This window comes from Leptonotus elevatus, chromosome 11 (genome assembly GCF_054856555.1).
Source record: "Leptonotus elevatus isolate MCC_2025b chromosome 11, RoL_Lele_1.0, whole genome shotgun sequence".
In the NCBI taxonomy this organism is placed as follows: Eukaryota; Metazoa; Chordata; class Actinopteri; order Syngnathiformes; family Syngnathidae; genus Leptonotus; species Leptonotus elevatus.
In genome coordinates this window covers 22,194,760-22,216,757 of record NC_141249.1, presented here as the reverse complement: position 1 = coordinate 22,216,757, position 21,998 = coordinate 22,194,760, and the positions used below count along the sequence as shown (strand labels likewise).

Here is a 21,998-nt window from a genome sequence, read left to right as displayed (position 1 = left end):
GCAGTTTTTCAAGAGGAAAAAACAAGCGTGAAACGGGCGTAGTTGTCGAGGGATGCTTTGGGGGTAATATTTCGAAACGTTCCCTTCTCTCCCACCACTTTTACAGCCATAAAAAAATAAAATCATTTTGAATGTTATTTCATTAACTATAATTAGGAAGTGCATTTTTTTAAATCCCAAAACATTGACTTCATCAAAAATAATCTGTATATTTTTTATTAGATGTTCTTTTGGGGTGGTGTACTGTACTTAATTAAAAGGGGGAAACACCTTTTGTAGGGTAGTTACAATGTATGTATATTTTGCACCCAAAAACATTTTATCCCAAAACTTTTTAGTTTCTTCATCTTTCATAATCATGTTTATTTATTTATTAATTTTTTAAGATTTCACATTGTGTACATTTAGACTTTTTAATCCAAAAATGATTGTATTTCCTAATCATTTTTTTTTAAACTGCAAAAAATGTTTAATATGAGATTTCATTCAACAGTTCTGAAATGCTGATACACACACACACCCACACACACACACACACACACAACAATGTAAAAAAAAAAAAAAAGTATTTAAAAAATAAATTCCAATGCAAAATTCCAGGAACTTATGAAAAATGTATTTTTATCTTTTTGGCACTCCTGCTGGAAATTCAAGGAAGCTCAGTGACACGCTGGGATGTGCTCATCAAACCAACCGGAAAGTTCTACAGAACCTTTCACCATCATGTCCAGGTGACAAAATCGACTAAACTGGCTTGAATGGTAACTTCAGCATTTGGATTTGTTTTCTTCCAAAATCACTTTCGCCACCCAGAAGGAAGGTTTCCAAGCATTATTGAGAAAAGGTCTATATGGGGATGGACACGATGGTGGGCAGTTCCCCGATGGGCGGCGGGTTGTACTTCTCGACCCTCATCAGCCGTCGCAGGATGTCGTCGCGGTCGCGCGGCCAACCGTACACGTGCGTGTTCAGCAGCCAGTTGGGAACGTGACGCTGCGGGAAACAAACGATTTTATGCCATGACATAAAAATGTTGATGATCTATTTCGTTTGTTCTTGATGTTACCAATGGGGTACCCCAAGGCTCCGCCTGGGGCCCATTTTATTTTCAACATTCTCTCGCTATTGTGTCAAATGCATTTGATCACACCAGATGTCATAATTTGTTGCTGCAAAATTGGTCGATTTTAAAAGAGCCAATTATCAGTCAATTAAATCAGATGGCCAATTATTCCATTACAATACATTTAATTCAGTCTTACCTTTTTCGCACCGGGGAACAAAATGGGAATGAAGCGGAAATTCTTGCTTCCGTTCTGGATGAACTCATTCTGAAGCTGAACCAAAAGAAGCCACACCGTCAACAAGAAGCCAACCGGTGTAAAGTTTCTGTCGAATACGCTTTTTCTGGACCTGTTTGTGGATGTAGACGGTGTTGCACATCCTCTCGTCGTTGTCGCAGCTGACGTGGGAGGCGGTGACAGTCTCGTGATACTTGGGGCTGATGATGATGATGATCAGGTACTCCTTCTGAGGGGACAGACGAGACGACACCATTCAGTTGGCGCACTTCGTCAAAACCCCAGAGGTAGCGGTGATTGATTGATTGATTGGTTCATTGATTGATTGATTGATTTTACCTGGCTGAGGTAGCGCTCCATGAAGTCGATCTTGCTGATGCTACGGAACTGTTGCTCAAATATGTCAATCTGAAAGCAGCGCGTTTGATAACAGCACAAGTTGAGAAGCACTGCAGTCACAAAAAAAGCTCATTAACAGGAAGCTTTTTATTTATTTATTTATTTATTTTATTTTCGAATCTCGTACGTACGTGCGTGTCGAAGCCGTTGTGTCGCAGCAGGGCCACGAACTTGATGATCTCGTTGACGTGAGCGTCGTCGTCCGCCTCGTAGGTCACGAACACCCTCCCTGCACACGCGGCAAATAGTACGTTCAAGACGGGACCAGCGCCGCTGCTCTTAACGAGCGGGGGTCGGCCGCTTACTTTGCTCCAGGGACAACGGCATGCTGGCCGTCGGCGGCTTCTCGGCGGGCGGAACGCTGAGGCCACTATCAGAGGAAAAAACAAAAAAAACAACTAAATGGTATCGTATCTATAATATCTATCTATCTTATCTAGCCGAGTGACACTCACTTAGCTAACTAGCTAGCTAGCTGAGTAACACTTAGCTAGTATCTATTGTCGAGTTGCCACCTGTCCAGTTTTTCCCAGAATTATTCTCTTTTTTTTTCTTTTTTTTTTACCAGCTGTCCTGGGGAAATAGAAATCTCTCCCAGGACACAATTTGTCCCTTTTATTTATTTATTTATTTATTTTTTAGGAAGAATGCTAAACGCTAATGAAAGCTAAGCCCTCCTACTTTACAGAAAAAGTACCGCCATTACGGTAATTTCACTCTCACGGAAGTCGGTGAGTCACAACGAAAGAATGCAGAGAAGAACAGCGGAATTTTCAGACATTTCTACATCAATTTGAACAAAAAAAATGTTAAGGAGGTATGTGTATTGACGCTTGTGTCACATGGTGGCTTTTTATAGAAACCGTACGTACATAATTGTGGGTGAGGTTTTTCCTAGAATAATAGTACGATACACTTTGCCACGTCGTGTTTGTTTTTAGAGTGTATCCCTCGTTTGTTGCTTACATTGTGTGTGACGAGCTGAATAATGTTTGTTTTGTGATGAGGGACATACATTGCTTTACAGTCTCCCTGGGGGGGGGGGGGCGGGGCACCTTGGACCTTAGACCTTAGACCTTAGCTTTTATATACTGAACATTTGAACAAAAAGTGGCACGTCCAAAATTATTCATACCTTTCTCCTCAAAAATCAATAGAAAAGCCTTTATTGGCTATAACGGCAAATAAAATGCATCCCATATCAGCTTTTTTTGCATGACTCGGCTGATATTTTTGCCCATTCGTCTTTAGCAATGAGCGCTTCTTGTCATCACCCTGAACTTTAGTTGCCTCCACAGATTTTCAACTGAATGAAGTCTGGACATTTCTTAAACACTTTTGCTGTGTGTTTTGGAATTTTGTCATGCTAAAATTGAGGAAATTAGAATCGATACCCGGCTCTTATCTTTCTACGGTATCTACGGTTTCTTTCTATCTACGTGAGTGGAAAGAATTCAAAAGCAAAAAAACGAACTCACATGGGAGTGAATCGGCCCCAGGGTGATCTGCAGTCACCTGCGTGTTGACAACACAACCATAGCTGAGAAGAGCGCCGTAAAATCGGAGCGGCAACAACAAGTGGAGACTCACAGTGCTGCGGGGCGTAGGCGGCCCGGTTCTGAGGCCACGGCAGCTTGACGGGCCCCCCGGATGGGGTGTCGCCAGGACATTGGGCCCAGCAGGCGGCCCCCGGCGGCGAGCACATGTACGGCGACAGCGTGTGGTGCCGGCTGGGCGGCTCCGAGCGCAGCGAGCACGGCTGCTCCAGGCTCAACTTGTGTCCGGAACGGAAGCTCTCGCCGCAGCAGCTGCAGAGTTCTTTGGGGTTCGACCCGGACCGAGGTTCGCTGCTGGTATATCTCGACCAGTCGGCGGAGAAACCGGGCTGCTGGGACCAGCTGCCGTCCGCCATGCTCGGGAAGGGAGTGGGCGGGAAGGAACGGTAGCTCAGGTCGGGGTAGGAGTGGTCGTCCGGCTCACGGTCCCGCTCCCGCTCCAAACTCCGCATGCCGAGCCGAGAGGAGGCGCCGGAGTGGTCGTAAAGGGGGGGCGAGTCCAGTTCGGGGGCGACGGTCACTTCTGGCAGTTCGGCGCTCATGGTCTCATCGTCCTCTTGGGGCGTGTTGCTGTTGCGCGGGAACCAACTGGACGGGGACACGTTTACGTCAGCCATTTCTATAATTAAACTTATTTAGACTGTCAGGGGAAAAAAAGGACTGCTGGGGTCCATTTTTGTTCTCCAAGATATATATATATATATATATATATATATATATATATATATATATATCGCACATTCTAGCAGTTCTAAATGTACAATAAAATTTATTTTTTCAAGTTTTTCATACACATACAAATGTCTTTGCATCTTTTAGTTCATTGAGCTGGTCATGTTATAGTAAATAATTCATGAAGTTACAGTTACCAGTGAGTGTGAAGCATTAAGTCATAGATTTGTGTTGAGGTCATTTTTCTGCCACTGGGTGGCGTTGGTGTTTCATGTTGGACATTGACAGGAACACCCAAGTTTTGAAATTCAAAGCAATTGGTGTTTGGAACATGAAGCAACTCGTGGACTACAGGCCATTTTTTTGATTGTTAATTAGTCACCAGTCCCCACAAATACATTTAATTTTGATCACTTTAATTATTGCTCAATTGTGTTCTCGTGACGTCTTTACATGCCGCATTTAAAATAAAGCATGAACAATTGTATTTAGATTTGTTAATGACATATTTAATGCTTCTTAATGCCGTTTAAGGCTTTCATTTTTGCAGAAGCCATTTAACGATTCAATTATAGCGAATTGATCAGTTCCTCGATGTTATATTATCAGCAGTAAGAAGATTTTGTTGTACTTGGGTGAACAAATATTTTAAAAGCATGTTCGTGCGTGACTCACCTATTTGGAGGTTTGTAAGCTGGCAGCATGATTGCGCCTCCTCGCATCCATGTGTGTGTTCACACTGCACTTCACACAAAAATAAAAGTACTTTTTTCAGTTCAGTGGTAAAACTCTTTTTTTTCCCAGAATTTTTTCTTGAAAAGGAACTCGAGGCCAAAATGTTCTTGGCAATCTATTCTATATGCCGCCACTGCCGAAGGACGGTATTCTGATTAATATTGCGTTCGTGGAATAATAATTACACTCTTTAAGCTGTCGACATCGAAGTGCCCTCGGGCTTGCATTGCAAACGTCATGTGACCAAACCCAGAAACAGGTGAGTCGCGAGACTCGTGTGACGTTGGCAATGTCGGCCCGTGGGCACTTTGATGTTAATTTCCCTCGATAATTAACCGCATCATTTCCAGTTTAATCTGGATTATTGGTAAATTGATCGCATATTATAGCTGTTGTAAATGTACAATAAAATATATTTTCAAGTTTTTGCATAAAATGGCAGCTAGCAGACTTGACTTCCGCTGTAGCTCTTTTAATATATGAATGATAACGTCAGTATTTTTTTTTTAAAGATTATTTTCAATAGAAGAAAGCAACTTTTGAATAGCTGCTGTAGTGACCAGTATCCATGAAAGTTTTATTTGAAATGTAATATATAACAAGTAGCGCAAAACACAAGGAATGTGATCAATTAACGACATTCCTCGTTGCCTGCGTATTCTTAACGATTACCCAATTTTCCAACTTTTATGTCTGACTAATTATTTCTTGTTGTGTCGCGTCATGGAGGCATGCAGGAAACGCTCTAGAACAAAAACACGGATGCTATTTGTTAGCCTAGCTGTCTGTGGCGTTTTCCATGATTGACTTAAGTTGCCCCAAGGCAAAGTCGTGTGGTTGTTTTCGATACAGTATTCCAACTTTTTGTTGTCGCCGTGCGTTTACCAGTAAACCATCCCCGCCATCGCACAGAATGTCGAGGCGCGTGCCCGCAAAGATAGAAAGACAAGAAGTCGGTCCAAACACCGGGACTTTCTTTGCGTATTTGAAGTCATGGACACACTTGGCCCACGCGCGGTGACGTCCATCGCAAAACACTTTTGTCGTTTGATGACAATTGCCCACACAGGTCAACACAATGAAGTTATTTCATGTTAAAAAGTAAAGTCGTTGCAATTCGCCATCTCGAGTGGTCGAGGCAATTTTGTCATTTAAAAAAAAAATTAAATAACATGTAAAGTGACTTTTAAAATGACATTTGTGGTTTACGTATGTGACTTCCATCTTTTTTTCTCTTATATTGTTCAAGTGCTTACAAGAAAGAAATGTTCCAGAAGGTTCTCTCGGTTATTACAATATCTTACTACTTTTTTTCTTTTTTTAACCTGTGAGGTTACAGCTGCATAAAAGCTACGAGGGGAAAAATTGAAAAACGTGTCTTACCGTCGTTCCTTGCCTGTGGCTGTTGTGAGAATCGTTACAGGCGACGCCGAATCTCCCGCGCGGAAAAAAAAAGCAGCTCGCCCGGCGGCGACTTTGTGAGAAACGTTCCGCTTTGTGGTCTTGTGTCTCCGGGCTCACGCGGGAGACGTTCGCTGGCTTCAATCTTGAGCCGATGTGAGCGGAGGCGCACTCGCTTGTCTGTTTGTGGTATTCCGCCAAGTAACGCCTGCCGCCTACTTCCCACGCAGTGTGACGGTATTTACTCAACTTTACACAACACGTGGGCCCATATCTGGAGACATGCATGGGATTGCTGCCATTTGTTGGGGTCATTTATTATTATTATTATTATTATTATTATTATAAGGAAAGTATCCTGCACATTGATCTGCATGCAACATGACCACAATTTAAAAGAGTAAACTACCGGTACCTTCAACACTGCAAAAATAGCGTTTGTTGCCTGTCCCTTTTTCCTGAAATTAGACTTTACTATGAAATATGACTATTTAAATATTGACATTTTTATTAGGCATATTTATGTTACTGCTTATCCTTACTGTACTTTAACTCATTCACTGCCATTAACGGCTATAAACAACAACATTTCATTTGAACTATTTCTGTTAGTTTAAAGATTTTTCCCCCACTTTTGTTAACAAGAGTATGAAAACCTAGATTTTTTTATGTACATTTACAACAGATATAAAATTTGTGATTAATCGTGAGTTAACTAGTGAAGTCATGCGATTATTTACAATTTAAAAAAAATAATCACCTGACGCACCTAATTTTTAATAATCTTTAAAAATATATATATATTGTAATTATTTTTTTAAATCTTTTTTTAAAAGAAAAGATTATTAAAAAATTAGGAGCGTCAGGTGATTTTTTTTTAATCGTAATTAATCGCATGACTTCACTAATTAACTCACGATTAATCAGACATTTTATATCTGTTCGAATACAATTTAAAAAAATTCTAGGTTTTCGGGGAAAAATGGGGAAAAATATTAAACTAATAGAAATAGTGCAAATTAATTTTTGACGTCTATAGTTGTCAATGGCAGTGAATGAGTTAATGTGAATGTTTGCAGAAGCAGTGTAAAATCACATTTACATTATTTACATAGTGCTGCAAAAGTCATTGAAGGTGAGCAGTTTCTGTCTCAATTACACAGGATGTGATTGTAAGCACACAGGCTGATGCAACAAGACGACGACGAAGAAGAATTCAAAGACCTTCAGTCTTCTCCAGTTGCCGATCTTGTTGTTAGGGAAACAAGTCTGAACAATAATGGTCCAAGCGCAGATCCCTGAGGCACTTCGACACACATTCTTTGATACCAATAGTGACGTCACAATCCAGTTGTAAACCAATTCATGGCAGTTCCTGCGCGTCGTCGGGTATTCACGCGAGCACGTGTGTGAAGAGTGCGCCGTGGACTTGTTTCTGTTGGGAGAAGCAGGCCTCCAGCCAGGCCTTGCGAACCGGCACGGCCCGATCGTAGCGGCGCGTCAGCTCCCGCAGCTCCTGCTTTCGCACGTGAGAAAAAAAACCAAAAGCAGCACAAATAACCACATTAACGTCTGCGCGCATGTCGTGAGTGAGGCCAACGTTCCCGTGGCGAACCTGAGAATGGACCTCGTGCTCCACCTCGGCGACGATGTGCGTGACCTCGCCGCTCATCACCTCCTCTTCGTCGCCGTCATAAGTGCATTGCGGCTAAGGAAACCCAAATGAAGTATAATGCAAGAAGGAAAATCACTAAACCAAACATAAACCCAAAGAACAAGAGTTGAATGAAATTAAAATAAGCGGTTGGGGAGCGATAAGTTATGAAGCTAGCTACAAGACATTTTTCTTCGCTAATATTAGGCTAGCTAGCATAACAGCAAAAGAAAGTAGTCTTCTCCCGGAGTTCATGCCGCCATTTTGTGCATATAATTGTTAAATTGGTGATGCAGTTAATAGAGTTACGGCGCTAGCTAGAAGACATCTTTCTTCGCTAATGTTAAGCTAGCTAGCATAACATAGCAAAGAAAGTTGTCTTCTCCTGGAATTCATGCCGCCATTTTGTGCATATAATTGTTAAATTGGTGAAATTAAGTCCAGGTCATACCTACCAGTTATGATGTACTAACTTAGCGCGCTATGCTAAGTTCGGTGCTACGTTAGCTTAGCGAGTGCTACGGCAGTACAGTTGGTGCTATCTATGGCGAGCTTCTCAAAACGGGATCTGTTCGTTGCAAACCGGGCAGATGAAGGCCAGCTACTTACTGCCTTCATGGATGAAAACCTCAAATTCCTCGAGATCGCGATGGCATAAAGCCAGGTCAAGTCTCGCCATCGGCAAGAGAATAATAACATTTTTACAAAAACGCTATAGTCTTAAAATGGTCTCACATCTGTTTGAATGAGTCTTGCATTAAAAATATAGAAAAAAATTAATTGCTTACAGTGACTTGAGGGACATCATTTCTAATGTTTGTGTTTATTTCTGCTGTGCAAATTGGCCGTTATCAAGGATATGTGATGAGGTAGCGGGCCAGTCTCTTCCTGTCCGTTGCCGTCAGGTTGTAGAAAAAGACACGGATGCCCCTCATGAAACACGGCAGCTCGGGGGAGGTCCCGGGGGAGGTCGACGGTCCTGCCTCTTGTGCGTCTGCGGCGCCGGCGGCCGAGCGTTGCGCTTTTGGGAAGGAAGCTGAAGAGGTGGCGGGGGCGCCGGCCGTCTTTTTGCCGCTGCGACTGTGATAGTATCTGTCAGCCATGTTAAGGGAAGAAGGAGTTCAAAAGGGCAGTTTCAAGGGAGATCTTGTTGATGGCGGCCATTTTGCTAGGGTTGCAAAGTCTGGAGTATTTTCAATGTTGGGAACTTTCTATGGGAATAAAGCAGCAACGTGCTAAATTGATGATGAAATATATTTTTGGATAATGTTGGCTAAAACGACAAGAATTCATGCAAGTACATCTTGACTTACAAGTGGCCTACTTTTTTTCTCCAGTTTTTTTTTTAGCATCAGTTTTTGCATAATACATAACGATTGAAAAAAAATGAGCGCACACATTGTGAAAAGGACTAAAAAATAAGCTATCAAATATGTTTAACATTGAAAGTAAAATCCCCAAAATGAAACAAATGAATAAATACATAATTATAGTAATATTAATAAAAACAGTAAACTACAAATGAGGAAATAAGGCCAAAAAAGTAGAAATAAAAAATAAAATAAAATTGGGGGGAATATAATAGAAGACAAATAAATACAAGAGGGGGGCGGGAGCCCCAAAAATTATAATTTGAAATACAAACAGAAAACAACCTAAAATGACTGGATAAATAAATAAATAAGGGGAATAAAATAAATGCAAAATAAAAATGACGGTGCAATAAGTAATGCATAATATAACAATAACAATGCAAGGCCCAAAAATAAGAAAAATAGCCTTAATAATGAATGAATAAAAATACAAGGCAAGAAACTACAAATACAATACAAATAAACTTATGAATTAAAATAAAAAACATACAAAGCAAAAAAAAAAGAAAAGAATGTAAGGCAAGAAGTAAAACTTGATTTGAGAAAAACTACAAACTAAAATAAAAAATATGAAACCCAAATTCAACGTACTTTTAGAATGTCGCACCTTATGAAACGCTCTGGCACATGTATAAGGCCCCGCCCCCACCGCCCCGACACTGAAACATGTGCGTGTGTGAACAGTCGTGAAGTTGTGGCCTGCTGCCAAAAAGGATACATGAACGTGGGGATGCCTCTGGACGCCAGATGTTTCCTGATCAGACGCTCGGTGCCGTACCAGTTGAAGCCCTTGGTGGCGTGGCCGATGCGAGGCAGGTGCACGCTGGCTTGAGGACCAAAACAAAACAGCATTTTTCATCTTCCCTCTACAAGTATCAGCCAACCGTGTAATCTTCCAGCGCGCATTCCAGTGTAGCTACAGAGGCACCGCGACGGGGGGGGCGTGTAAATGTCCCAGCACATCCCGTCAGTCAAGTCTAACCGCGAAGAAAAAGCGCCGCCACCACGACAACAGCTTTCTCAGCAATTGAAAATGTTGCTCAAACCTGCACTGCGTGAAACTCCAAAACGTGTCGGACCGACAACAGTTATGACAGAAAAACACGCTCGGGGGTTACAATAGTACAAACAAAAGAATGCGCAATTCTCCTCAAACAGGAAAAATGACAAAATATGATGTGATTTTTGTAATCAACTTTTTTAAACATTTTCTCCAGTGAAGTAAGTAGTGAAGATAAACATAAAAAAAAAATTACTAAAATTTGACTTTAATGACTTTATTCTTGTGAGATTAAGACTTACTATATTATGACCTTTACCAGGATTCTTTAAAATTAAATTAATAAAAATAATAAATAAATTCTCATGAAAATAAGATCCTTTTAAGATTAAGACTTTTTTCCAGTAGAAAATATGAACTTACTCTCATAAAAATAAAACTATACTGTTATGTATTCTTGTAATCTTTTTCTTGAAAAACAAAAAAACTATTCTCGTGTAAATAACTTTATTCTAATATTCTGAGCTTTTTCTTAAAAATGAGTGAATTAAAAAACTTAATTTATTCTCAAATTATTATTCTCGTCAAACAATTAATTATTGTCATGACTTTTTTCTTGAAAAATATACGCCTTTAGTAAAAAAAAACATGACGTAAACATCTCGCAACAATAAGACACAAATGACCACATATACTAAAAATATGACCTTTCAATCTTGAAAATAAAATAAAAATATCTTAAAAATTCAACTTAATGCTGAAGAAATTATTGATTTTTTTTCTTGAATTTTTCTAAACTTATTCATAAAAATCCTCAAAAAAGATACGGCTCTATTCTTAGAAAATAACTTTTTTTCTAGATTTTTTTTTTTTAAACTTTACTCCAGAAAAAATAAGAAAGTATTCCCATAAAACAAATAAAACGTTATTAAAACGATTTTCATAATATTAGAATATTTGAAAAAACCTGACTTTATTAATTCTTGTTAAATATTAAAACACAACTAAGATTACTACCTTATACTCTTGTAAAAATAAAAATACAAATCTTCTACAAATAAACTCCCTCCTAAAAAAAAAACACTTTGGAAAAGTAAGTCGTATTTATTTACTGCCGGTGTCCCTAATGAAGTGCATTTCCACCTTGATTCCGTTTGGCGACGGCGTGAATCTTCCTCAGGCCTTCGTCGAGCGCCGTCAGAAAAATGCCCGACAACTTGTTGGCTTTGTCTCGCTGCTGCGCGACGATGAGAGCCAACTGAGGAGGGAACGCAATGCGATGATGTCATAAACGCCGCACGCTGGCTCTTATCAAAATGGAAATCACGCGCGAGTCGATGCTCGGAACTTACGTGATCATTCCCGTCCAGTCGCGACTGTTTGTCATCGATGGGGAAAAACAGCACGCTAGCAAGATCCAAGTCTGTGGAGTGGAAGCATCTCGTATTTAAGACTTGTGTTAAGACCTTTGCCATCAAATTTAAATGTGATCAAAGTGGTTACCACATTCGCAATACTGACATTTCTTAAGGATCCAAATTTATGACTTTTAAAACGTCTTTGCATGCAGCACAACCGCTAAATGCCGCTTCACCATCCTTGCTTTGAACTCTTGCAAGGCCCACAGAATATTGTGTTTTATTGCTATAAAAACATGGAAGCTGCCAAAAGAAAGATTAGAGTCTGTTCTTTAATCAGGAAAAAATATATATTTCTATCGGTTTCAATTTTGCAACAATTAGCATTAGAATATAGCTAAGTTTCATCATTATTCACAAATCTGTTGAAAACACTGGGAAAAAGAGCTTGTTTGCAAACACTTTTTTTTTAATAACTACCATTGCTTTAAGCCACCTCTTCAGTTTAGAGGCTGCATCAAAGCCTTTTGTATGCTCTAGCATTAAAAAACGTAAAATTACGTCTTTGGGACCATTGCAATATTTAAAATAGAACATATTTTTTACGTTTTTGGGAGCAAATGAGTTAAATGTGAGGACTAGGAATAGGCAATATGTTAGCAATTACAGCTAAGCTTTTCAGACATTTTGTTAATTTGTCCTAAAGGCCAAATTAATGACTTTTAAAGACCAAGACTAAGTAAGACCTCTCCTTCCATAAACCTGACGCCAATACGTTCGTGATATCATATCACAAGTCTTTAAAACATTTTGTGATAACATTTTGTTTAAATAAGCTCAATGCACAAACTTTTTAAAACGACTTACTTTTTTCAATATTATATCACAATGTCTTTTGTTTTTGGGTGGGCACCATTACTACTACGCTATGAAACAGGGCATCTACAAATTTAAAACACTTTTATAAGAATTCCATCAAATTTCCAAAACAAATGCAGCTTCCGGTTTTCTGATTTCACCTCCGAATGTATCCTAAGGAAAGTACTTTCTTTTTCTTTTTTCCACACCCTCTCTTACCTTTCATCTCTCCTGCCAGCTCGTACTGCCGCCGAGGTTCATCCGACCGCACCTCCAGCGCGGTAAACAAGCCGCCCTTCCCCCACCAGCCTGAGTCATCTAACAGCAACAAGTAGAGTAAGTGTATCATCACAGGGATTCGGACACGTCCACATTCAAATTTTGCAGTAATAAATGATGCATATATTTGTGAAGACTGGTGGTCACGTGCCATTTCACAAATGTGCACAATTTCACAAGTTACTTCATGTTCAAGATTCGATAGCTCTTAATGTGAAAAGAAAAATGCACTGAGCTGTCACCAAGGTCTTACAAATTCAATTATGCCATCTCGTGGCAGAAAAATGACCTCAACACAAGTCAATGTCACTCGGTTTTCAATGTACTGTATATCTTTTTCATTTTAACTCAATCTTATGACATTTCAATTAGTTTAGCATTTTTTCCATTTTTTTATGTTAACAAGAGTATGAAAAAAATATTTGATTGTACATTTAGAACAGATATCAAACTGTTGAAGTCATGCGATTAATTACAAAAAAAAAAAAATGTAACCACCTGAGACCCCTAATGGAAACATTTCATAATTTATTTCCACCCAACAATGCGGCCCGCAATGAAAATGAGTTGTGCCCAAAAAAAAAAAATTCTCATAAGAATTGCGATTCTCATTTAGTACGATTCAGAATCGATTTGAAATGTCCCAAAATAGATTTTATACCGTCTTGCCCTAGTTTGTGAGTGCCTGTATTTGGAGCGCTGTTCATGTTGTACCCGATTTGGCCACGTAGGGGCACTGTGGTTCCGCGCGTCCTGATACACAGTTAAGTTGTAGCCACAATGGAGAGTAAAGGGAAAAAGTCACGATCAAGTTATTCCAATAAAAGTAGTTTTTTTGCAGTGTGGAGCCGTTCTTTTGAGTGATAAAAGTGCAGCGAGTAGCGCGCTAATTAGCATTAGCGAGTCAGACTGGAGTAGATCATGAGGATTCGTTGCACATCTATAAATTGAAGCAGAAATCAATGTCAATCAAATCATTTTAAATCGAGAATCGAATCGCAGGCCCAAAAATCGGAATGGAATCGTGAAACAGTCAAAGATCCCCTATTGGACACCCTTAACAACATTCTCACTCCATTTCTGAATAACACTACAAAATGGCGCTCTCCCCTCTTATGAATATGGGGTGAATGTGATGACATCATCAGGAGAGGGCGGCACATACCGACGCAGTGGACGATGATGGCGTCCCCGCGCGCGGCATGAGGATGCGTCACGTCTCCCAGGACGTAGTGGATGGCGCCGCTATCCGAGTCGGCCGAGCTCACGCTGCTGCGGTCCTCCTCATCTTCCTCATCTTCCTCCTCTTCGTCTTCCTCGCTGTCCGCAGACTTCAGGCAGCGGGATCGGTAGCCGTTGGACGCCCACCACGCCATCCTGCATCGGACGACAACTTTGACTACAAGATGGAAGAACCTCAATGTAAACCTCATTTAGCCAATTTCACTTAAGTAGTCTCAAAATTATTTACTTACAATGAACGATACCAGAAAATGTAACGAACATTACACAAACAGACAAATCTTTTACTTTTTCTCCTCCTGCTTCTTCTTGGCGTCTGCCTCGTATTTGGCCCGCTTGGCCGCCGCCTCCTCGCGCTTCCGCCGCCGCAGCTCCAGCTCCGCCCCCGTGAGAGGGCGCCGCTTCCTGGTTGGGAAGATGAGCCCCGTTGCTGACGACACCTGGAAGGAGGACGGTGGTCGTTAAAACAGGTGCTATCAAAACACCATTTGCAGCACGTTACATTCTTGGTACTCGAAATCAGATTTGTCCAAACTCCAACTCAAAATGAGGATTCAGGGGAGCGCTGCGACCTCGGATCAGTTCGTGAACTGATGTGTGTCTCAATACTTTTGTCCGTTGTGCGTACATAAGTAGCAGAGGTGGTCCAGAAAGTCAAAAACCTGCCACAGTTTGGCTTTAGCCGCAGGTGCTAGCTAGCTAGCTCCCTAGCTAGTTCCCATGGTGCTAAGAAGCTAGCTAGCTAGCTAGCAAAAGGGGCTAAAGCCAAACTGTGGCAAGGTTTTGCCACCTGTGATACGTAGTCATGAGAAACTCGTACGTCGGTTTTGTTTCGTAGACTTGGTCCTTCCCCGCCGGCTTTCTGCGTCTCGTCGAGTTGTTCCTCCAGCAGGCGCTCGAACTTCCTCTGGTCCTCCGAGCTGGGGTCCTTGCTGTAATCTTTGCCCTCGAAGAAGTACATGTGACCTGGGAGGAAAATCGCACCCCTGGTTTATCATTGGTCATATTAACTCATTCAAACCCAACCTCCTTAATCTTTCTTTTGGTAGGTTCCATGTTTTTATAACAATAGAACACAATATTGTGTGGGCCTTGCAAAATCAGTCAAAATCCAGTCAAACAGCCGGGAGCGAAGGGGATTGCTTCAGTCAAAATGGCTGCCAGTGAATTAAAAAAAAAAAGAGTATTTTTTTTATCCCTTTCATTCCCTTTAAACGTTAAAATTGTGAAGCAAATTTGCCATACTTTGCCCGTCAGATTCCGAGTCACTGTCTTCCTCGTCTTCGCCGGCCACATCTTGATCGACCGTCCAATGACCGTCGCGTGACGCGCCCAGAATCTTCTCCAGTTTCACATCGTGGACCGAGCTTTCGTCGGAAAACAGCAGCTTGTCCACACCAAACTTCAAGATCTCGCTCAGCTAAAGGAAGGCACATTTGAGACGACATGAAAAAAATCAAATAATAAAAGGCCTCTATGTGGGCAATATGGACTAATTTGTCCATATTTGCGATGGACAGACATTTGCGAATTTAAAGACCACTGTGAGACACTCACATTTTTTTGACTTTTATTTTGGTGTACCGTGACCTTGAGTGTCTTGAAAGGCGCCTATAAATGAACTAATTCACTGCCATTGACGTCAAAAATTCATTTGAACTATTTATATTAGTTTAAAAAATGTCCCACTTTTGTTAACAAGAGTATGAAAACCTAGAAATGTTTTTTATTGTACATTTAGAACAGATATAAAATGTATGTTTAATTTAATCGTGAGTTAACTATTGAAGTCATGCGATTGATTACAATTTAAAAATGTAATCGCCTGACGAGATAAAAAAAAAAGATTATTAAAAATTAGGAGCGTCAGGCGATTAATTTTTTTTATCGTAATTAATTGCATGACTTCACGAGTTAACTCACAATTAATCACAAATTTTATATCTGCTTTAAATGTACAATAAAAAATTATAGGTTTTCATACTCTTGTTAACAAAAGTGGAAAAAAATGTTAAACTAATAGAAATAGTTCAAATTAATATTTGGGGTCTATAACCGTCAATGGCAGTGAATGAGTTAAATGTTCCATTTGTGTCCTCATATATTTATTATTACTTCTCAAGTTATCAGTATAATATTACAATATTTGTAGTCATTTTGTAACAATATTTTGCTTACAGAAGCCTAATTTAAGACCCCCCCCACCCCCCAAAAAAGAAGAAAAGTTTAAGACCAGGTGGAAAAATTTAAGACCTCTCCTTAATTAATGGGGTGTAACTGCCATGTGGGCAATCTCTCAAGTTATTTGACAAATAGGAGGGAACAATAGAGACTCAATATTGTTAAGGCAAAAAAAATAAAGATTTAAGACCACAGGAAAATATTTAAGACCTTTACTAAATTTAGCCACGAAAAATCAGCAATATAGTATCAATATTTTATCTCCTTGATTAAATATCCACAGCACCAGGTGTGTGCGTGTTGCGCTCACATGCAGTCCCGCCGCCGCAGACTGCGCGCGCTCCAGCAGGGAGAATCGTCCCTCTTCAATCACCGTGTTGGTGAGCTCCAGCTTGGACACGGCGCGCGAGTACATGATCTCCTCCACCGTGTCTCGGGCCAGCAGGCGGATGACCTTCACCGGCCTGCAAACAAGAGTTCACGAATGAGAGTAGTGCGCTAATTAGCATTAGCGCGTCAGACTGGAGTAGGTCATGACGATTCTTTGCACATCTATGAATTGAAGCAAAAAAATCGTTGTCAATCAAATCATTTTGAATCAAAAATCCTTCTGAATTGAAAATCGATCCTGAATCGAATCGCAGACCCAAAAATCGTCATTGAATCGTGAGACAGTCAAAAGATACCCACCCCTAATGTTAATGTAATGCTAATTGCTAAAAAACATGCAAAGACAGAGAGTTATGTCATACTGAGAACTCCGGAGAAATTTTTCAGCATTTCAGTTTTTTAGATTTGATTGATTTATTTACTTCCCACCACACTAAATGATGACATCGCCACACGAATGACATAACCTGTGCTGGCCAATCCGGTGGCAGCGTGCTGCTGCCTGCAGGTCGTTTTGAGGGTTGAAGTCGCTGTCCATGAAAATAACCGTGTCGGCGGCTGTCAGGTTCATGCCGACGCCTCCTGCACACACAAACGCACACACAATTTATATAAATTTTTTAAAATAGTAATAAATGAAACATATTTTGAGGGGAAAAGGCTCCAAATACCAATTATTGGCAACCTTGACTACTACTAATCGGTAAGAAAACATGTCAACCTATCTTTATTTGATAATCAGCATCTGTGGTGGTGAGTATGACATAATTGATTTCCATTTGTGTCCTCATTATTTGATCAATATTGATTATAAACTGCTCCAGAATATTTACGTTGCAACGCAGCATAATGTGTTTTTACGTAGTCTGTATTAAGTCATATAAATCCCCACTGAAAGCCCAGCAAGCAAACGCACAACCTGCCTGTGGCTAGAGGCTAATGCCAGCTTAGCATAAAGGACGCTAAACGAAATGAGCCTTCGTACCGACTTTCCATTTCAAGTGTCATGGAGAGCGGATGGACTTGAAGGCCGAACGCTATCTGGCACGTGACAGGAAGTGGTTGCGTTTGACACGGCGCGATGGCCTTGTTTTCATCCCGCCGCAAACTCTTTATCTGCTGTCATCACGAGCGCACACGTTTTTAGCTGAAGATGCAAAATCTGAGGAGCGTGCGCGTTCACCTGCTTTGGTGCTGAGCAGGAAGACAAAAACGTCCCTGCTGCTGAAGTTCTTCACCGCCAGGTTCCGTTCTTCGCCGCGGACCGAGCCGTCCAGACGCTCGTAGCTATAGCCTGCCGCCGAAAAGTAGACCACAATATTAGGTACGCCTTGAGCGTTGGCCGGCCGCGTCACGCTGACCTCTGAACTCCATGTAGTCCTGAAGAATGTCCAGCATCCTGGTCATCTGGGAGAAGAGCAGAACACGATGGCCGCTGCAAGAGGGCACAATCATAAAAATACGAATTAAACATGTTTTAGGGGACAAAATTCAATATGAAGCCAGTTTAATTGAGCCATAAATGTAAAATAACCAAAAATAGTCCATCAGTTCATTATATAGTGTTAATTTTTGGACTACTGATTTTTATTATTATTAATGCTGAATTATTTCATGGATTTGTCATACATTAATATTTTTATCATTTTAATGGCAATCTTATTTTTTTAAATCTATTAAAAATGTTATTGATTTTTTTTAAAGGGCATTTTTGTTTACCTGAATTTGCAATAATTTCAAAGATATGTTCTTTGTTTACATACATTTTTGTTCAATGACTTTTTAAAATGTAATTTACGACATTATTTATTACATAGTTGCTAAATTAAATTATTAAATTATTAAAAAGTATTAAATTGATATATATATATATACATATATATCTTTATCTAATGGAATTTGTATTTATTTTATAATTAGTTACATATCAAAACTTGACATTATTTCATTGAGTTCTGACTTATTTATTGAATGTGCTGTTAGTTTTAAGAGTTTGATTAATTTGATGACATTTAGACAGAATTTCTAACTTAATTTGTTTTTTATTGCCATTTTTATTTACTTAATAGCATTTCTATTTAGTTGAATTTGTAATTATTTATTGGCTTGGTAATGCACTGGCATGAAATACATTTTCAATTATTATAATTTTTTTTAAATAATAACCATTGGTTTATCACTTTGTATTTTTTAATTGCAGTTTTGTTTAATTGAATGTTAATTAAGTTAATGTATTTAATTATTGAATTGCTTCATTAATGGTTTAATTATTTCATGGATGTTATTCAGCTAATTACATTTTTATTCATGTAACAACATTTTTATTTAGATTATGAAATGCTGATTCATTTCGCTGAACATGTAATTCTTTTTGTTACACACTCTAAAAACAGTTGGGTCAAAAATAACCCAACTATGGGTAAAAAAAAAATTTTTAAAAAAGGACCGATCCTCTATTTGACCCAACTTTTGAGTCAAGAAATGAGTCTTTTAGTGTAAAACATCGGTCAGATCCTTGACTCGGGTCATTTTGTATAAAACAACCAAAAGTGGATCCATCCATTTTGGATTCATAATTAGGTTGCTTTTGACCCAACTGTTTTTTTTTTTTAGAGCATATTTGATGAAATGTTTCCATATTTAATTTCACAAGTCGCGCACCCTTGCTGCAGGTATGCCAGCATGCCGTCAAGGAGGCAGAGTTTCCCGCTGGCTTCGACCAGATGCTCCCCCATCTCAAACGGCTCGGGTTCCACTCCTGGGCGAGGGCGAGGGCGAGAAAGAAAAAAAAAAACATGGAATCCTTAACCGGGACCTCGGACGTTGCACCTGAAGTGATCTGACATTCTTTACCGTCAAACAGATACGGGTGGTCCACGCACTTCCTCAGCTGCATCAGAATGTTCAGCAGGCGAGTCTTGCTGCTTTGGTCGCTCGCAAAAGCCTCTTAAAAGACACAATATCATATAATGATCTGAGAAGCTGACAAAATGAACTCAACCACTCTCACCGGCGTCCTTCATCAGGAGGGCTTTGTAGTATTTCTTCTGCAGCGCCGACATGCCGTGGTAGACCACCACTTCCGTCTTCTTGGGCAGGTCCATCGCCACCTCCGACTTGACCCGGCGCAGCAGGAAGGGCTCCAGGACGCTCTGGAGCTCGGCGGCTGGGGGCCGACACGCAACCTTGGACGTCCGGACTCTTGTACGGGAAAAACGTCTGCGTTCAATCATACCAAGCGCAGCTCGACGGCGCACATCGGCGTAGGAGCGGGCGAAGTCGGCGGCGCCGTCCTCCGAGAATACGGCGGGCTGGATGAAACTCAGCAGGGAGTAGAGCTCCTGCAGGTTGTTCTGGATGGGCGTGCCGGTCAGCAGAACCCGGAAGCCTACTGAGAACTGGACAGGAAGTCATAATGATGATGATGATGATGATGATGATGATGATGATGATGATGATGATGATGGCGATGGCGCCAACACGTACATTCATCAGGGTCTTGCGGAGAAGAGAGCTCTGGTTCTTGAGTCGGTGAGCCTCGTCGACGACCGCAACTTTCCACTTCCACCTGAGGAAGGGAAAAATGAAATGAAACAGAACGGGGGCGCCACCAAGTGGACAAGTGGTCAAATTACAGTCTTCATCAAACTTCACAGCTCACATTTGGGAAGTGCTTGGAAGCAGAATTTGTGCCACGTGAGTTTGAATTTGAAAGTCCGAATTTCAGTTTCTGCACTTGGAATTCTGATTGAGAATTTGAATTTCTAAAACTGTTTTTTTCTGCCATCAAAAAAATAATAATTCCATCAGCCATGGGGAAAAATAATTATTTTTCCATTAGACACAGTTCTATATAGTAATGTCATTATGAAAACTTGATCATATTATTGATCAATTGTATGTATTTTTTTCTTTGTGATAAGATAAAATAGAAGATTTAATTACACTTATCCATAAAATGACAATTTTAACAATTAAAAATGATTTTTTCTTTTTTTCATTATTTGTTTTAAGACGATCAACAATCCTTATTGATTGTAAACAATAATTTAACAAAACAACAAATATGAACACTTTTGAACAAATAAGTGTGACCGAAACAAATGACTATAATTTAAATCCAACAATTGAATTTTTGAGAAGACACTCACCGTCCCAGGAAGGAAGCATCTTTGAGGCAGAGCTGAAAAACAGGCCATTTTTTAAAAAAAAAACAGAAGACTCCACACAAACGTTGGTCCATGCTCGCCCACCTCGTATGTGGTGAGCAGAACGTGGAAGTCCTGCGCGTCCCCTTGAATCTCAACACGTCTGTCTTTGTCTCCCTTGTAGCACAGCACAGTCAAAGACGGCGCAAAGCTGGGAAGAAGAAAAAAAAAACTAATACTGAGACTGTTAACAGGTAAACATGACTAATTTATGATATCGGACTTGGAACATTTTTACCGTTCCAACTCACTCCTCCAATTTTCCATGACCGAAAGCGGGCTAAGTACCAAAAATGGACCTTTGACATCAAGAGCGCCTGACATGTACAACAGCAGCGAGATGGTCTGAAGGGGCAAAGCATAACAACATTGTGGAGTGAGCATATATCAGACGCGGCCGGAACGCGATGAAAACTACACATGGACTCTACGACACTGCGGAGCGGCCACGTATCAGTCAGGTAAAAATCTGATTTAAATTAAGCAAATAGCATACATGGCCCCACACAAAATTGTGGAGCAACCACGTCACTATGTGCTAGAAGATCATTTGAACTAAACAAAGATGCACACAACACCGCTGAGTGACCACATTGTCAATTAAATGGATTATCATTCAAACTAAAACTGCATTATAATCTATACATGAATCCACACAACACTGTGGAGCAACTAACTATTAGTCTACTGAAATTGGGTGTAATCTAAACATCATCAACTTGTAACCGTTCATTGTCTCGAACCTGACAAGTTTTCCCCAAGCCCATCTCATCTCCCAGGATGCATCCTTGCTGGTTCTTCAGGCACTGAGTCAGCCACTGGACGCCATGCAGCTGATAAACTCTCAGTTGGATCCCTGTTTAAACGCCAAAACACTCCAATGACATTTAAGTCCAGGTTAGCTTCCTTAACGAATGGATCAACTCATTGAAACTTGCTGACGCCATGCGATAAAAGTTACCTTTTAAACCCCAACGCTGCAAGTCGCTCTGAGTCAAAGTCGTCTTCTTTTTGGCGGGAACGCTGTTTTTAATTTTAAGCAGTAATTCCGCCATGATTCCTCACCGGAGGGGACAAAACAAAACTACTGTACGTACAAGAGTGACGTCTGAGCGCCATGCCCCGACATCTCTGTCAAACACTTCCGCCTTCGTCACGTGATGCAGGAAGTCATTCAAACTTCCTCCGACACTCGAAAAGTTGCATTTTAAATCCTAACGCGGAGAGTTTCTCCGAGACAGAAGCGCCCCATTTTTGTATTTTCCCATCTTTAGCAATAATTCAGTCATGTTTCCAAGGCAGGGGATACAAAAATACCAAAAATACGGACGGGTCTGTCAAACACTTCCGCCTTTGTCACGTGACGCAGTATGTTATTCAGCAGCCCTGCT

The 21,998-nt window shown here is 40.4% G+C and overlaps 2 protein-coding genes and 1 long non-coding RNA gene across 7 annotated transcripts; 1 reads left to right on the top strand and 2 right to left on the bottom strand.

Moving 5' to 3' along the window:
* Nucleotides 1-356: 356 nt before the first annotated feature.
* traf3ip2l (TRAF3 interacting protein 2-like) lies at nt 357-6,256 on the bottom strand. 2 transcript variants are annotated; one of them, XM_086089944.1, is made up of 10 exons: nt 6,047-6,256; nt 4,604-4,672; nt 3,291-3,844; nt 3,179-3,215; nt 2,006-2,070; nt 1,832-1,929; nt 1,641-1,709; nt 1,414-1,530; nt 1,263-1,337; nt 357-993 (listed from the first exon to the last, which is right to left on the bottom strand). In XM_086089944.1, exons 2-10 carry the CDS (start codon nt 4,648-4,650, stop codon nt 847-849), a joined length of 1,209 nt encoding a protein of 402 aa, XP_085946070.1. In that variant the 5' UTR covers nt 4,651-4,672; nt 6,047-6,256; the 3' UTR covers nt 357-846. The 2 variants fall into 2 exon arrangements, with proteins under 2 accessions (XP_085946070.1, XP_085946071.1); XM_086089945.1 differs by lacking the exon at nt 4,604-4,672.
* LOC147166490 (uncharacterized) lies at nt 1,898-21,191 on the top strand. Its single transcript, XR_015096541.1, has 7 exons — nt 1,898-2,105; nt 12,546-12,643; nt 13,735-14,008; nt 14,200-14,298; nt 19,072-20,095; nt 20,732-20,801; nt 20,884-21,191. It is a non-coding gene; the product is annotated as an uncharacterized LOC147166490 (long non-coding RNA).
* Nucleotides 6,989-21,737, bottom strand: chd1l (chromodomain helicase DNA binding protein 1-like). 4 transcript variants are annotated; one of them, XM_086089941.1, is made up of 25 exons: nt 21,569-21,689; nt 21,351-21,463; nt 20,846-20,952; nt 20,653-20,758; nt 20,551-20,582; nt 19,886-19,967; nt 19,635-19,797; nt 19,410-19,565; nt 19,253-19,345; nt 19,061-19,157; nt 17,761-17,834; nt 17,583-17,693; nt 16,867-16,981; nt 16,320-16,473; nt 15,074-15,248; nt 14,649-14,794; nt 14,117-14,268; nt 13,752-13,963; nt 12,527-12,625; nt 11,444-11,514; nt 11,235-11,349; nt 9,810-9,918; nt 8,583-8,810; nt 7,680-7,764; nt 6,989-7,583 (listed from the first exon to the last, which is right to left on the bottom strand). In XM_086089941.1, exons 1-25 carry the CDS (start codon nt 21,660-21,662, stop codon nt 7,458-7,460), a joined length of 3,015 nt encoding a protein of 1,004 aa, XP_085946067.1. In that variant the 5' UTR covers nt 21,663-21,689; the 3' UTR covers nt 6,989-7,457. The 4 variants fall into 4 exon arrangements, with proteins under 4 accessions (XP_085946067.1, XP_085946068.1, XP_085946065.1 ...); XM_086089942.1 differs by having other exon boundaries at nt 6,989-7,580; XM_086089939.1 differs by having other exon boundaries at nt 19,410-19,797; nt 21,569-21,737.
* Nucleotides 21,738-21,998: the final 261 nt, after the last annotated feature.

Bases quoted from the DNA above. Each gene is read 5' to 3' on its own strand.
- traf3ip2l (XM_086089944.1), bottom strand. From the start codon at position 4,650: ATGCGAGGAGGCGCAATCATGCTGCCAGCTTACAAACCTCCAAATAG. The intron at 3,845-4,603 runs GTGAGTCACGCA...GTCCCCGTCCAG, and splicing joins GCTTACAAACCTCCAAATAG to TTGGTTCCCGCGCAACAGCA. The intron at 1,710-1,831 runs GTACGTACGAGA...CGCTGCTTTCAG, and splicing joins ACAACGGCTTCGACACGCAC to ATTGACATATTTGAGCAACA.
- chd1l (XM_086089939.1), bottom strand. From the start codon at position 21,662: ATGGCGGAATTACTGCTTAAAATTAAAAACAGCGTTCCCGCCAAAAAG. The intron at 16,474-16,866 runs GTTATGTCATTC...TCTTGTTTGCAG, and splicing joins CACCGGATTGGCCAGCACAG to GCCGGTGAAGGTCATCCGCC. The intron at 13,964-14,116 runs GTAAAAGATTTG...CGTCCGATGCAG, and splicing joins AAGAAGCAGGAGGAGAAAAA to GATGGCGTGGTGGGCGTCCA.